The sequence below is a fragment of the Diprion similis genome, chromosome 6, assembly GCF_021155765.1.
Source record: "Diprion similis isolate iyDipSimi1 chromosome 6, iyDipSimi1.1, whole genome shotgun sequence".
NCBI lineage: Eukaryota > Metazoa > Arthropoda > Insecta > Hymenoptera > Diprionidae > Diprion > Diprion similis.
In genome coordinates this window covers 16,182,881-16,199,865 of record NC_060110.1, presented here as the reverse complement: position 1 = coordinate 16,199,865, position 16,985 = coordinate 16,182,881, and the positions used below count along the sequence as shown (strand labels likewise).

Here is a 16,985-nt window from a genome sequence, read left to right as displayed (position 1 = left end):
TGAATTTTGTGCAAATCGCTGCAGCTCGAGACTATCTAGAGATGACAAAGTATTGAATATTTCGAGAGCTTGGGCCCCATGACAGCTTTATTCGGCACTGATACCAGACGACGTATGTATGTACATGCGAACTGCGAGGCCATTGCAATTTATCTGTCCCTCCGTATGCGCAAAAGCGGAGCAACAGCAGCCGTGTTGCTATTGTGTTGGGAAAATGGTGAAAGACGATAATTCTACGTATAAATTGTGTCGTCGATGTTCCAATATTTATGTGTAAATAATATTAGTTGTCATATAATCGTTAGGATAAGTACTCTGCGAACTTGAGTGGGTGCATCAGTATTGTCGATCGGAACAATGTGAATTAAATACGCATAGATGTGTTTTTTCTTCTTCTTATTTTCATTAAACAAAACTGAAAACTGACCAAATGGTGAAAGATTTAATTGTTCTTGCAACTGACGCAACTCAATGAACACTGTCAACGGATAAAACTGGTCGGGAAATATCGAATTGATTTGCCTCTACGAACCGGAGATTTTAGTTTCAGAGGAACAATCGCCAAGTGACAACCTCTTGTTTTTGTGGTTAGGATATGCATTGTTTCGAGCGATCGATAACGGAGCAGTGACGATTCAAGTTGACTCGTTGGTATCGCATTCTGCAGGGGTAAACGTATGATTACCCGAACGTGTCATGTTACGGCAAACGTTTTCAAGGTTAATTAGACTTTTGTTACAAAGTGGCGAGTGAGGTAAAAGTGTAGCAATAACGGCATACGAATAAAACGGCGTTTACGCGTTCTTAATTTCGACCAATCGACGACGGTCGTCTTGTGTGTTTCGATTTTTTTTTTTTCTAGCGGACGATACCATTTTCGTGCTCGAATAGGCCTTGGGTTTTCACATGGGTAAACGGGGTGGTTCGAAATTCCCGTTGACAAGGGGAGAAATCCGAGAAAAGCACTCGTTCCCTCCCCTCGGTTGAATTTCAAGCTGAACATCGTGCGGGAGCTGGGTTTTCGATTAATCGATGCTCGCCGTCTCGATATGTCTACCTCGAGCGATTAAACTAGCCCACAACGTCCAGCATGTCGGGCGAGGGACCCCCAGAGCCTCGATATAATGCCGTATTTCCATGTAATTCGATTGATTTGTAAATAAAATTTGTGTTGTGGCTCCGGTTTCGTGCGCTGGACGTATTAGCCGACCTAAATGGTGACGGTATACCGTGAATTATCGGCCTTGCGGCCCTAAAACACCTCGGAGATATGAGGCAATGAACACAGAAGATATATCTCTGTCAAGCTCCAGCAAGATGGCCCCATGGCCGGAGCATCATCAAGAACCTGTAGCCCCCGATAAAACCGATGAAAACCGCGTAGGGACAGCCGACACGAGCACAGAGGCTCCCACGATAAATGAAGCTAATACCGTCGTGACTGTGACCACCGAAACTAGTGAAATAAGTTCTAATTCGACGGCCCAAAGTGTGCCTGGTAATTCAGGCTTGGAAAACAAGCAGGTAAGCTGCGTCCGCATTTCGCCCTCACCTGTTTATATGAATTCCCTAATCCCTTGACGGTTCTTTCGCAATGTAGGTAATCAGGTATGCATGCTGATCACGCTATCACGTGACAAGGATTTATATCGTTTGTCACCCTGGAATTCTCGCTATTTTATTGAACACCCGTTCAAACGTCGGGGATACTCTCTCTCTCTCTCTCTCTAATCTTTGTCATTCCGCACCGTACGTTGTCTAGGTTTTTATTAGACACTTACACTACCCCTCCTGCGTTGTATAACTCGCAACATTAGGATAACCTAGAAGTGAAAACAACCTCCGATCAGCCGTGATATTTTGGCGAAATTTGTCCGTGTGAAGTCGCTTAAAAATCGGCTGTTTTCAACCCTCTCCAACAAGTTCACCATCGGATGCGCAGTAATAATACTTACGGGGAGGTCTTTTCAAGCCGTGCGTAGTTGTCCTGGCGACGACGGAGGTGCTGGTGGTGGTGGTGGTGGTGGCGAGGACGTTTGAAATTCGAGACCATCTATCTCGGGTTTCAATATTTGAAATTAACGCTTTAAACCGTTCGCTAGAATTGAATACATATTCTGTAATCTCTTTTCTCCTTTGCATGAGCATTTCTTGCGCACATATATTCACGCTAAACGTGTACATGCATTTATCAGATACTTGTACGTGGCGAAAAATGCAAGGTAATGGTTATCGCGAACCTGCACCACTTTACGGGAATTGATCTACGTTTTTACTCTCGTACCTGCTCATTTTTCGGGATAATTTTTTTTGTGGCCTTAGGCGATGACGGGCAAATCTGAGACCTAAAAAAAAAAATTTCAAAAAATCCTTTGTCCGCCGGAGGGTGAATTGAATTTCGAAGATACCTATGTGGCGCTACTGACGCAGAGACATCAAAGTGGTGTGTATAGGGAGCATTGCGACTTGCGAATAGCTTGCTTGCTTGCTGCTTCTTGGCAAGTTGCCTTGTTGTGCAGAGCCAGGGCCGTAGTTGACTAACTGTATACCTACATCCTCAAATGCAACTCGCTCTACGCCGTCGAAGAACCATTGATTGCTAGCCGTTCCCGTTCTAGGCTGCGTATTTACAACACGCCTATTTACCCCCCTCCCCCTCCCCCCAAAAGCATGCGCCGTATTTTCTTATTTCCGTAGAAATACTGTATAATGAATCGCTGAAATTTCCTCCTATTTATTCAATTCGATCCGTTCCCGTTAACGTACCTTCTCGTTTAAAGATTCAAATTTGGAACGAACCGGATGAGTTGTTTCGAACTCGGTCACTTTTTACCCTCCCTTAAGCGATAACCCAGGTTTCCAATTCTCGCAGGAATGTCTCTTTCTCGATGGAAAATATCAAAGCACGTGAAAAATTGCAAATAGATGGACACCTACTTCTCTGTATGTCGTAGGGCCACCCAGTAAGCCGGCCCTGATCTGGTCGCGCTCTGGGTTTAATGGCGGCGGCCAGAGTTAACAGCTCGCCGCGCCCGCTCGTCGAAATGACCGATAAATTAGTCGCGAATTTGTTATCTCTTTAATTATTTTCATCGCGGTTCATTTACTACCTTCGTTTCTCGCGGTCGGTGGATTTAACGTTTACTGTTTTGCGGGGTATCCGTGTCCTGAAACGGTGCGAGGAATGAACGAATGTTTTACTGTACACCGACCCAGGTGCCCTCTAAAAATATAAATTCCGCAGCCGGTACTGCCCAGCACTGCATATAATTTCGCTTGTAACTTGTAAGTAAATCTTCTATTGTTTTAACTACTTTTTCATGAGGAAACACTTTTCACTCCAATACCTTGATTTGCAACAGTTGTCACGATTTCTTAACACCCGAATGATTTCGCCGTATTTTCAAACACCCTGAATACAGTTTTTCACCAGTCACACTTCACGTCGCAATTGGTCACGTTTTATCAATCGTTCTAATAGATAATTGATTCTTCAATTGGGTCGACTAGATTTCCGATACTCGTTAAGGTGCATCTTGTCATAAGCGCTACTCTGTCCTCTTGCTCCATATTTTCCTCAAACAGTTGGGATAATTCACTGAAGTTTCGCTTTTTTTATCGTAGTATTGACATTCTATCGAACAGCGACCCAGTTTCGACGACTTAAACTCAGCTACTAGACAGTTTTTCATGCCAGATTCTATACAATACATTAATCAAAGATTATTTTGCTGTATTACTGATCGCAGCGTGTCATAAATAACTGTATGATCATTTATTTTTAATAGTGTGTGTAAGCGCTTTGACAATCATGCAAGCAAAAATCATATTTCAGAGTAAAGGAATTTTGTAAACAGTAGTTTGTATCAATCTGAGTGGAATATGCACACTCTATCACCTTCAGCGACGCATTAACATATAAATATCTTTACTTTGCATGACATGTTTACAGAAATCCTAAAATTCTCATTAAATTTTGAAATGCACGAATCGTCCATTTCCGTGCACGAGTCCTTACACGCGTCGAAAGACTGATATGAATTCAGAGATACCCATGTAGGAATGTGTTGCATATCAGACATAGCTTCGCATTATTCACCTCAATATTATGCCTTATAAGTAACTTTTACAATTGCACTAATCGTAAAAGTATCTGTTGATGTGGGTGTGGAATACCATGTAGAGAATATTCTGTAGCTAACCAGACTAATGGTATCATCATTACACGTAGATAAATGATGTGTTAGTTAAATATAGGCAGTACCAGTGGCAGTACAATATGATAAGCTTCTAATATATAGCTCCCAATGTTAATTATACAAATTTGTTTTAAGTCAATACCACATTTTACTTATTTACACTAACCTTGCACGTTGCATAAAAATTCACTGTTTCAAGACAGATGAATGAATTTTAATAAGTGCAAGATGGTCCTGTAAAATATTGATTTATTTCAGACGTTTCTCGCCATGCTATTTGTGTCTTTCTCGTGAAATATTTGTTGACTCTATTAATAAAAAAAATCCAATTGTCAGTCACTTTTCAATCGATTGTTGTTCGATTATAGGTAAATATATTACAAAAAAATAAATTATTTGAAGAAATATCCTCTAAAATTTTTCTCTTCGAGCTCAAATACAAACCACACTTTAAATATTAGTTGAACTCATTAAAAACCATTATATCCAATGTTCCTGGCTACTCTAGAAAACGATATCAGTCATTTCACCTGAATACTATACATACGCATGAAGCAGCTTGTAGTGTTCAATTTATTAATCATTATTTTTTCTTTGAAAGCAAATATTGACAACTTCTCTGAAATACTTACATGACCTTGAACTCCAAATCTTAAGCTAGGAATAAAATTATTTAAGCGTAGCATCTATGTGATGACAAGTCTATAAAAATAATTTCAAAAAACAAACAATAGTAAAGTGCAAGTCATCCAGATTTGATCATTTTTCCGTTGCATAAATGGGGACTTCTAACTTTACTTTTCATGTTTAACCTTGATCGATAAGTAAGGTGATATTTTATTATTTTGTAGAAAGAAATTGTAGACATTTGAAATTCTATTGAATCAACGATATTGTAGAGTTTGTAGAGTTGTAAAACAATTTAATTTTCCGATAGTGGTTCATAATTAATGAAAATTAATTGATTCAGGTGATATCAAGTAGGCTTGTTATAATGGTGTATACAATGCGTGGTAGACCAGATAGTTTCAATATATCCACCCAGCACAGAATCCAATAAGTGAAACCTTAAATTTACTTTACAAATCTGCGTATATCCGTACTTATCTAGTCGTGAACTACTTCTATGCTAGTCACAAGTACAATTGGATTATAACGCGTTTGGTAATTTTGTCGATTTATTTATTAAAAGGAATATTTATCAACTATCTAATTCCAACGAACTAACTTTTCATACAATTCGCAAAATGTGTGCAGTTAGTTGAAGGTCATCGAAAAGAAATTTCGCTCAATGTTCCTATTAAGGCCGGGGAGGCCCTAAACTTAGCAATATTGAGTTGACATACTTTCCTTATTTGTTATTCCACACCAGAACGTGTTCTTGCGACCATATTCAGAAATTGTACTGACAAATATTGCGGCGATGGATCTTGTTGTCCAATTCTGATAGCTATCGGTACAATTCACATGGTGGTAAGTTTATTGACTTTATTTGGCCTCAGTTACTTTAGATTAAAAAGCACCTGAACTGTTAATGCCGTGATGAATAATAAACAAATGTGCATTCAAAACATTGAGTCAGGTTGTGATGTAAGTTCAGAAAGCATGACGACTGACAAGTAGTGAAACTATTTTAAAAATTCAGCCCGTATTCTACGATATATGAGTTTGGTCTCTGCTTGAACAAAGAAAATGTATTTTCGTCTTCACAAAGTAATTTCTGAATTTTGTTTCTGAAATTATTTTTAAAACATACGCATGTCGAAGTTGACCATACAAAAGGTTTAATTTGTGTTATATTTCCTTTTCAAAATTTTTTGAAAAAGTGACGTTCGTAAAATAGTATTACCTAGTTTAATCACATTTAGTTGAACATCTGACATTCGTCATCTTGCTAGGTTTGTTTTTCTTCTATCTGCCGTTTTATTTTTTCACCGAATCAGCTAACATCGTCGAGTTTTTAAGTGTAGGAGTTTCGAAAATTATTATTCAAAAAAACCTTTGTACAAATTTGTATTCATCTGTAGCAAGAATGTAGAAATAGATACACAAAGCAACGATCATGCGACCTTGAGACTCGCCGCATCCACAGAAACAAACGTGACTTTACCTGCTGCATATGCCTACAATCAATTTTGTCGTTACACAGCAATTTTCAGTAATGAGTTTTCCCACTTAGTAATCATAAATCTATTAAAAATTCTGAAAATACTTTGACGTTCTCATTATCAGCTTCCAAAGACATACTTTTATTATACCGCCTGGCCTTTAGATTTCACATCAGTTATAATGTAACACGTTGTATTGTTTTATTTCCAATTACCGAACCGTCATTGCGTTAACTAAATTAATTATACGTTTGGCTATCTCATGCTTAAATGTAAATTTTGCTGCTTGCACTTTTAAAGTTTGTCATCAAATGTTAGCAAAATTTACAAATTTTTTCACAACAAACCGAATAGTTCAACATAAATTTTGCCTGAAACACTTCAGCAATGAACGTATATCAATAAATAGTTTTCTAATTTAATATACTTCTCACCTTTGGACTTAGATGTGTCCATTTGCAAGCTTGCACATCAGTTATTGTTAGGGCCATTGCTAATTATAGTTATTAACAGTTAGTGTAGGTAATATAATTCTCATCGTTGACGTTATCGCAATGAAGCATTCACAATTAGCTATGATCATGAAGTCTAGGAAACTGCACTATTTATATAATTTATCGAATTTACCGGTATCTGTGTATAGCTTGCACTTGATACTACAGCGTTTTCGCATTTCTGCTTTTACTTTCAGGAGGAACCCGCAACTTTATCTACCCTCAACGAAGGTGAACTGCGAGCTTTATTGGATGAAGCTATAACTTACAAGTGTCCTAAAGATCGTGAAGGAAAATCCAACCTATTCAAGGTAACAATAATTTTTCTTTTTCTTTGCAATTATTTAATCTTCCACACAGTTTCACAAAGTCCTTTTTGTATCCATCACTAAACTATGATTCAGAACTGTCTCTTCAGAGAGTTGCATTAGCGCATTTTGACTAGAATAACATGTTGAATTTCTTAAAACATTTGGAATCATGATATATAGCTGAATGTATACAAATAACTTGCTAGATATCAGCTGAATGCAGAATCATTATCCTGTATTATATGAATGATATAGTTTAGTACTGATGAAAACAACTCATTTCTTTCATAAAGATAACATTTGTCAACCTAATTCTACATTAATCTTTTTTCGTTTGTAGATGATACATTTTTTTTTTTTTTTTTTCGTAATATAAGGAACCAATGTGTTGCTGATTTATCCAATATTCACAAATCGATATTCATACTCATAGCAATATCAGTCAGGTAAATGTGACAAATTTCAATAAAAATTACCTTGCTGCTCAACTTTACCACCCCTGCAATTTGTGACAAATGTTATCGCACTATCATCAATTTTGGACTACATCAGTTGAATTTCATACATTCATATTGGTTTTAATAAATTATCCTTATCGAATTTGGGACCAACGCCAAACTACCCCCACCGTTCTGGCAGTACATCAAATAATCTTCTGTCTATCCAGTTCTATGAACTGATTTATACAACTTTAGGGAATTCCACTAATATTTTTTTTCCGGTTGAGATGAGACATTCTCCCCTAATATTTTTCGTCATAAATAATATAACGTCTAAATGAAATAGCTAATTCTAACTGGCGATATATTTCTTTCAGTAGTCCTAGATTGATGCTCGAGTAAAGATGGTCATGACATGACGATGGTATAGTGAAATTATCTGCATCAGAATGGCTTGGTTTAAGAAATAACCTTTGAAATATGCACTACTGAACCAATACCTTTTTTTCTCATGTTTCTTCACGATTGTATATTGAATTTTTATAGTTCTATCAGATTTGCGGTATCAAGTTTTGGGTGAAAAAAAATGTTTTAGGTCGAAACGAGATATTAAAGAATACGTCCTAGCAGAATAGAATTTAATTTATATAGTAGAATGGAATTCTTTTTTGATACTCATGCACTTTTAATAAATTTGAAACTAATGAGAAATTTACATAATTCTTCTATCACAATTACATGGCAAATGGTAAATTTTTGTCCTTTATTATCAGGAACTTCTTCAAGAGGCAGAAGCCGATGAAACAGAAGAAGGTCGTCGAGTGGTAACCAATTCCCGCTGCCTCCCTGGTTCTAACCGACGAAGAAACAAACGTGATTCAGTGTCTGAGCGCCTTACCCACGGAGGGTCATTACAAAATTTGGCCCAGCCAATCAGCTCTGAATTTGACAGTAGTTTCACGTATTTAACTTCCGGTTGCAGCCACATATACGGTGGGGGTAGAAGAAAGGGTAAAAAACATACAGGTCCTAGTGTTTCCGCAAGGCAAAGAGAAGGTGGATCCCTACCGTCAAATGTCAATGCATCCCATAGTTTAGCTTCGCTAGCTAATTTGGATATACTTTTCGACAAAAAGGTAGCTAATCTTTGCCGTAACAATCCTTAATTTTTTTTTACATCATACTCATTTAATATTAAACTACTATTTTTACTTTTATAAGTTGTCTTGTATTCAATGTCGGTGATTCATGTCTGCATGAAAGTAAACACCCAATCATACTTTCAGATTCAAGATAAGTTTATTTAGACCTATAAGTACAAACAAATCCACACAAAAAATTGCCTTAATCACAATAATATGTTGTTTTATTGATTGAGGATACATAAATGGCCCAATCTGTACGAAATTTTTCAAATTGTTTTAATATTCAACAAAATTGATGCGATGACATGTGTACAATTATTATAGTTTCTTGTGTGTTTATTGAAAAGGGTTTCTCAGACAAGAGGGCAGCGTACGATTGGGCCAATAAAGACAAATCCAAATCTCTGGACAAACCGTCATACAGCGGTTTGAAACGAGAAGAAAAAGATAAAGAAAAAAAAGAAAACAAGCGGGAAATCGACATTGGACAGGCTGCTGACGGAGACAGAGAGTTAAAAGATAGTAAGAGAGGAGGCAGAGGGAAGCAAATTACAAATGAAATGGTCGAATCGGATCCTCCACCTCCAGAACCCAAACCAGACTACATGGTGATTGATCTCAGTGATGTCGAGGTTAGCACTGATCAGTATCATTAATCGTGACGCCAAATAATGACCAAAATCTCTATAATACAACACAATCACTTTAGTATTCCTATAGAATCGTTCACACTTAATTTCCAAAATACTTAGCTTCTAGATATATCCATTAGGGTGGTTCTGAAAAAGTTCATTTTTTAATTTCGACCACAGCACCTCCCCAAATTGGTTCCAAATAAATAAAAAATAATTTGCATGAAACCAGAGCATTTGTAACTCGACTAGAAGTGGTGCCGGTAAGCATAAATCCAGTTTCGATTGTGAACAGAAACCACTAGTAATTTTCACTGATGAAAAATCGTGTTTTTGTTCTCCATTTCGCTGCTGCAATGGAAGTACTACGCAAATAGCTGCTGTAATATTTCATTCTGCACAGTGACTTTTCATCGTTAAGTATAACTAATGTTTTTTCCCGAAATTCGACACTAAAAATGGGTATATGTTTACAGGCAGCTTTTCCAGTTAAGTTACCACCTTCAATTCTTACACAAATTATTTTTTTTTTACTTGGAACTAATTTGGAGGATGGCCGGGTCAAAATTCAAAAATGACCTTTTTAAGAGCTATCCTAATATCCATATTGTGTTACTGTGATCTGTCCAAACTACTTTAAAAATGTAAATATTTATCATTATACAGGTAGGTGGAATTGGAGAGCATAATGCGGCAGGGGCAGGGGGTGGCACACAGCGCCCTCATGCTATCGAAGCGGAAGATGACGAGGGAACAGAAATGAAAGTTATCGAACCACGTTTACCGGTGCAATTTATTACTCATGCCACATTTGACATTGCACAGACACCAGTTGACAGTAGTATAGAATTTCCAATACGTGAACACAATGGCAAACAAGAAAAGTCAAAAGTAACTGTCAATGGCACGGAGGCAACGAGTACTCGACAATTTCAAACATACAATACTGTGAAATGTATTGTTGGCGGTACTTCGGGTGGCACTAATTCTCAGCAGGGCAAAGTTCCAGTGTCCAATGTTTACTCTATGATGCCTGTTAATTGGTCAACGACAAATCCAAACCTTGCCATGGGTGAGTGTTTTGTTTCTTTTTTTTCCTTCCATTCTTGCCATTTTGCGAATATTTACAACGGACTCTACACATGAGTAAATAGCTGTATTTATTTGTCGTGAAATATTTAAATGTCAATATTGAGAAGCAATGATTAGACTATGAACTGGTACTATTACGTAAAAACATAATTACCCGTGTTATTTTCTTGTAGAGAAAAACAAATTGTCAATTTTCCGTTTTCCGTACACATGAATAAAAGGAGACTTAGCCTAATTATTTTTAAAAGAACATTGTCTAACCCTCTAATTTGAATTCAACAGAGAATGGTGACATTTTAAATTTTGGCTCCTGAAGTTGGACATTTTTTACTGACAAAAGCATTTGATAAGCGAATTTCTGTACACTAACATTGTCTAAAAGCATTCAAAAATCACACACGATCATTACAATGTCAGAGAATTTTTAATATGCAACATGTGCAATGAATATAATATGAGTAATCTGTATTTGGTTAAGAAAAGTAAAATATTGTAGAAAAAGCTGATATTTTCAAAGTAAATAATCTAAAATTTAAAATCAATAAACTGATAAGAAATAATTGCGTTGAATGAACATTGCGTGCTCTATGCACAGAAACAGTGTCCAGGCTTGCGACTCATCACATTCCAGTGAAGGAATCATCCGGCTCTGGTGAAAAGAAGTCCTTGGATGAAAATGGGAACGCAGTACAGGGATATGGCAACGAACGCAAAAAGTCACGCAGAAAGCATGCACAGGAACCGAATATATATAAAGTATATAAAGCAGAAACCATAGAGGGTCACCGCAACATGGATATTGATAGCTTGATTAATTTTATCGAAAGCAAAGAGTCAAAGGGCAAGAAAGGTAAAATGACCAATACAGTTAGAGTTAAAGCAAGTTCAGGAGCTAAACCACGACCCAGAGAAAAAGATGCAAAAAGAGAGCAGTTGCCAGCCAAGCTACAAAAATCTAACTCACTAGAGGAAATATCTAAAACCAAGCTGGAAGATCTCACCGCAGAAAAGAGTATAAGTTCCAGTGGTGCTAGCAGTATTTCAAGTCAACATGGTAAGCTGCTACTGTTTTATTTATCATTATGTCATGTCTTATTGTTAGCAATACTTTAACTATTTCAGACCTTCGAAAAGTTGTTTTTGCTTGACTAGTTTCTTTTCTTAGTCACATATCTTGTTACTCGGTTAAAGTTATATTTGTACTTTGAATAGGTAACATTAAAAATACATAAACAATATGTGCAGGTACTACAAACGTGGCTCTCCGTCGCGCCAAGCAGCGCAGTATTGGGGATACACCGGTCGATTGTCGTGGTGATCGACGATCTTGGGGTACGGAAGAAGGGCAATCTATATATTGCAATGATACTGGTGACGATTATACAACTCGCCGAAACTCAATAAAGAAGATCAACCCAGAACCAGAACCTGAACCAGATTTTTTGGTGGTAACAAAAAAGAAAAAAAGCAAGAAGCAGAGACGAAGAAGTTCCAGTGGTGGTCGAGCACAAAATTTGTCTACCACGGGATCATATTTACAAAGATCTAGAGGATTCAACAACGAGTATAGAACGCCATTATCTCCAGAACTTAGGAGAAAATCTGCCAGCAGTATGCCACCTAGGTAATTCGTTTGTGTAACATTATATGCAACCCGGTCTCAAACTTACTTACAGTAATACTCACAATTTTATTTTATAATGATCCAAATAAAAGACAAAGAAAATTACAGTTCCATTTTTATGCCGAGTCCTGATCAATGAGAGTTTGTTTGCTGACTTTGCAACAATGCACAATGACAAAAGTAACTATAGATTTATCGAAAATAGCCAGTTAGTAAAGTTGTTCCATAAGCTTATCAATGTAATAGCTTGCTTCAAAGTTTCATTAAAACAATTACATTATATTCAATGTAAATGAATATATTTTTATTTGGCATTTCAGTGACAAATCAGATAGCAGTGACCTGGACTCCGTTCATTCTCTCCCTGTAACTTCGAATACAACTAAGCATAATCTTACTAAAAATACTACCTCCTCCGGTGGCACCCCTCAGGCTAGCTACGCTGATATTGCGCGCACGGCCACAATAAACATTTCTACCAGCTCTGTCCTAAAAATGACAGAGATCGGACCAATGATGTTGAATGCTGCTTGCTGGCCTAGCGTTCCTTCCAAGACGCCGTCCGAATCAGATAAAATACCTCAAGACTATTATCCAAGTTTGGACGAATTGCAGCACTCCGACAGAAAAATAAAGCAGCATAATTTTGCACACTCGAACCATGTACATAGTTTAAGTTTAAGTTTCGATAAACCGCCATCGCCTGTATTATCAAAAGTGAAGTCTTCGCCGGATAATAAAAAGGCTGAAGCCCACGAGGAAGCAATTAATAAAAACATTCAAGTATTCAAGTATGTTCGGGATATTGAAAAAATGCATCAACGATTAGCCCAGGAAACCAAAATCATGAACTTGAATAATTCTAACCCAAATTCAACTGAGACTACAACGCAAACGAATCAGACCCCACCAAAATCAAACAATTCTATTAGTAATTACTATTCTCCGGAAACAGACAACTTTACTTCTCCAGAAAACACAAATCTAAAGGATGCAAATTTCAATGCAAGAATTAATATCCCGAGACCAAGAAGGGCATATCAACAAAATATTCAAAACTCCTCCAGTCAGTCACAAATAGAGAATTCTAAAGAGTTGAAAAAATCTGTTACCCAGCAACAGGAAGAATCAAACCGGAAATCAGGAAACGGACAAAGTCAAACGCACTCTGAAGAGAAGGAGTCGAAACGACCAGGAAATCCTCAGAATATAATTAGTGGTCAACAACAAGATTCTGACGCTTCAAAGTTGAAATCGCAAAATAATCCTAAAATACCAACACAGAATATGTTGGATGGTGAAACGACGAAAAGTGCTACCGAATCGGAAAAAAATTCAAAATTGTCGAAAGAACAGCAAACTAATTTGAAACATGATTCTCTAAAAGTGGGAAGTATTCAAAATCAGAATGTGAAAACAGACCATCGTGAAGATAATGGGGTGAAAAAGACTAAACAGTTAACAAAGAGTAACAAAGAACAATCCCAAAAATCTACGGAGAGTCAATCATCGAATAAAAAGAATTCATCGTCAAGACCAGCTGTGATACTGTTAGATGAAGCTACCTCTGACTTATTAAGGAATAGTGAATCCCCTAGCGAATTGATTTTTGGGTTTGAAATAAACGAACAACTTTTACTGTCCGATGATTCTGACGAAACGCCGGAAGCTAGTTCGGTATTTTCAACGGCAACTCCTCCACTATTTGATAAACCACCCCCAAATTTTGACAGACCCCCGCCGATGTTCGACAAACATTTACGATATGACAAACCGCCACCAAACTTTCAAATGCATCCTGCACATGCTCAACTTCATCATCATCCTATGCATCACGTGATGGTACCACAACTGCCATACTTGAGTTATGGTCCCCCGAGGTTTATTCCTCCACCTACGTATTTACCTCCTCCACCACCTCCAGGTATAATGGAAAAGTATCACCAGCAGCCAATGGAAGATTTTTCAGCACGATACGTTGCACCAGAAGAATCTGTAAACGTCCAAAACTACAATCATGACAAAATTGTTACATTTGTTGGATCGGGTAAGTCACATTTCCCTATTTTCCGTGATAGATGTATCGTGAAAACTTCCAATGATATTTTAGATATTTTGCATTATGAGTGTGGCCTTGGAAAATGCTGTCATTTCTTATTTCATTTTACCTATCAGTAGAGTGATACAGTAATTAAACATTATTACGTTCTAATAGTGATTGGAAGTCGATTCCAAGTATTGAAAACTATCGTATAAGGGATATTTATTAAATAATGATGTCGCATACCCATATAAAAGATGATAATTAAATTGAAGTCGAGTTTTTAAGGTGACACGTTCATTTACCGATTTATCGTGAATCGATATTATGTTTGGTTTAACACGGGGATCTAATAATATAGAAATTTAATGTTTTGCTGTTAACTATTTCTGATTTCTCTACACAGCATGGGAAGATGTAATGCGAGAAATGCCTGTAACTGCGTCAACTGGTCGAGTACAGTACTACAGTGGACAGTGAGATAAATAGCGATGAAGAGAAATCAATATTTTTTTGAAATATGGTAATCCTTGGTGGTACAACAAGCTGTATGAGGCAGAAAACAAAAAAATATGGTTAACACTGCCGATTGCCAATGCAAGTTCCACTTCCTAAACATAAAGTACTGTGAATGAATGAAACATATTATTGTACTTGTACAGCTTAACATAACTTAAAAACTTATATAATATGCTTTGCCGCTGAAGTGAGGTTAATGGACAATTAAATACTGATTTAAGTAAAAAATCAGTAAAGCCGGGAGGCGCAATTTGTGCCTAAGGAGATAGTCAAAAGTGTATATAGTCGTTTAAACTTAAAAATTAAAAAACAAATGGGAAATGAAAATCGAAAACACAAGAAAAAACAAACTTTTCAGATGTCTGTCGCACTACTGCGCATATAGATTACGGTAGCAGTAGTAATTTTATAACGACACAGAGCAGCAGTTACATAAAGAAAATGATACTGTTGAATCCGTGTCGCAGAAAACGAAACAGTGAAAATTCCAAAAAGACCGTTATAAAGTAAAGTAACAATACTTTGAAATTAGACTGGCGTGTATATAGTTTGAAAATTATTCGAAATTTTTTCAATAATAAGGAAGAAATTTTTTTTTTTAAATTGAACATGGTAAACTTAATCTACTCTATGTTTCGAACTAAAAACGAATGGAAATACAGCGACCCAATAAGACTTTGATATTGTATTGTTAAATTCACAACATTGTATTGTATTGAAAAATATGTCGTTGAATAATAATGAGGCAATATGGATTCTTAAAAGTTTAAGATACTTCTTAAAAAAAAAAAAAAAAAAAAAACTAATGCGTTTATGTGTGAAATGAAAGTGAGATCCCAGTCGATGACACTTAAATATTGTGAAACTAATGAAAACGTGAAAATCACCCTAATCACATTCTCTATTACTCGGGTACATTCGGGTGACACAATGTGGACAACAAACAATTGTTACAATAAAATAAGGCAGTGCGATGTTGATGCTTCATTAAAACAAAGTGTTTGCAATACGAGTAACGCTTTGATACACGATTAATCAGAACTCAAAACACGAATGATACTACAGTGTGATAGAAAATACAGCCGCCATATATTCGCTGGTTCCCGAAGAAACACGAGAACAATGTATGGATAACGTGTGCCAGGCAGAATTTGTATAAATTATTAATTAAAGTAATAATAATTAGTGTGATAAACCTCATGGGATTAAAGGAGTGGTAGAGAGCTTGTGAGTCGTGTGAAAGAAAAATTTGCTGACAACCAACAGTTTCTTCCATTGGAGAAAATGACGAATAATAATAATAATGATAAGCAAGTTGTTTTTGGACATATAAAATAAAGTTAGATGAGGGTAATGTTAAACCAAGTGTTAAAGAGCGCTAAATTTTTACACAGACCCGCTTATTTAATAAATATTAAATAACTAATTATTGGTTATTGGTAAAAGAAAAAACAAAAAAAAAATCATAAATAATAATTGATTTAAAAGTACTTGCTTGTGATGTGTGAAAGATGGGATGTCTGTAGTCCATTTAGAAATGTTTAATCCGATATAGAGGTTGCTGTTTGAATACAAAGTATTAAAGCATCGATACCGTAAAAATCATGAAGAAAAGTTTATTGTAATACCCAAAATTACAGGCCTTGTGAGTTGTTTACTTTCTCAAGAGAAACAATGAAAATAATTCAAGAAATTACAAAATTAGAACAAAGTGAAGAAACAGCTTGAAAATGAAGCCACTATTTATTTTTCCTGATATCACAACTTCATGAACAGCTTTTATACTATGCTCTTTACATTGTTCTATATAATCTAAAGCTCTGTACCATTGCATTCAAAATCAAAAGACACATTTCTCCCCCTATCATGGCATGTTCAGCTTTTTATAGTTTACAATTTGTATTATTCTATTTAAGAAGTAGGGTTCAATTCGATAAAATAACGTTATCAATTGTACATAGAAATTTAAACTAGTAAATTTCTATTTACGATTATTGCAATCAACCATGTCTATGCAAAAAAATATTATAATACAACCTTTACTCTATTATTTTTCTGGCGTGATTAACCGTTATTCAATCACAATTTGTCTTTATTGAAAGGTAAACTGTCTTTGGTAAATCCTATAATTCCTTGACAGCAACTTTTTTAAACGTACGTTTATATATATATGTATCTATATCTGTATATACGTATATCAAAGTTCTAGATATATTTTTCATTGCCAAAAGAAATCTTTTGAGTAAAAGTTGCAGTACGTATCGTGGTTCATACGAGTATTTCCAAATTTCAAATATTTTCTTGTGTCACTTTTCTGTGTGAAGTAAGACGATTTCAAAGAAAACAGACAAACACTTATATGGTGTTCAAATTTTTATTT

The 16,985-nt window shown here is 36.1% G+C and overlaps 1 protein-coding gene across 3 annotated transcripts; it reads left to right on the top strand.

Moving 5' to 3' along the window:
- Positions 1-57: 57 nt before the first annotated feature.
- LOC124407335 lies at positions 58-16,115 on the top strand. Of its 3 annotated transcripts, none has more exons than XM_046883376.1 (9): positions 58-1,524; positions 6,999-7,112; positions 8,326-8,688; positions 9,045-9,329; positions 9,996-10,401; positions 11,023-11,475; positions 11,667-12,045; positions 12,366-14,092; positions 14,493-16,115. In XM_046883376.1, exons 1-9 carry the CDS (start codon positions 1,279-1,281, stop codon positions 14,564-14,566), a joined length of 4,047 nt encoding a protein of 1,348 aa, XP_046739332.1. In that variant the 5' UTR covers positions 58-1,278; the 3' UTR covers positions 14,567-16,115. The 3 variants fall into 3 exon arrangements, with proteins under 3 accessions (XP_046739332.1, XP_046739331.1, XP_046739333.1); XM_046883375.1 differs by having other exon boundaries at positions 11,017-11,475; XM_046883377.1 differs by lacking the exon at positions 6,999-7,112 and having other exon boundaries at positions 59-719; positions 11,017-11,475.
- The last annotated feature ends 870 nt before the right edge of the window (positions 16,116-16,985 follow it).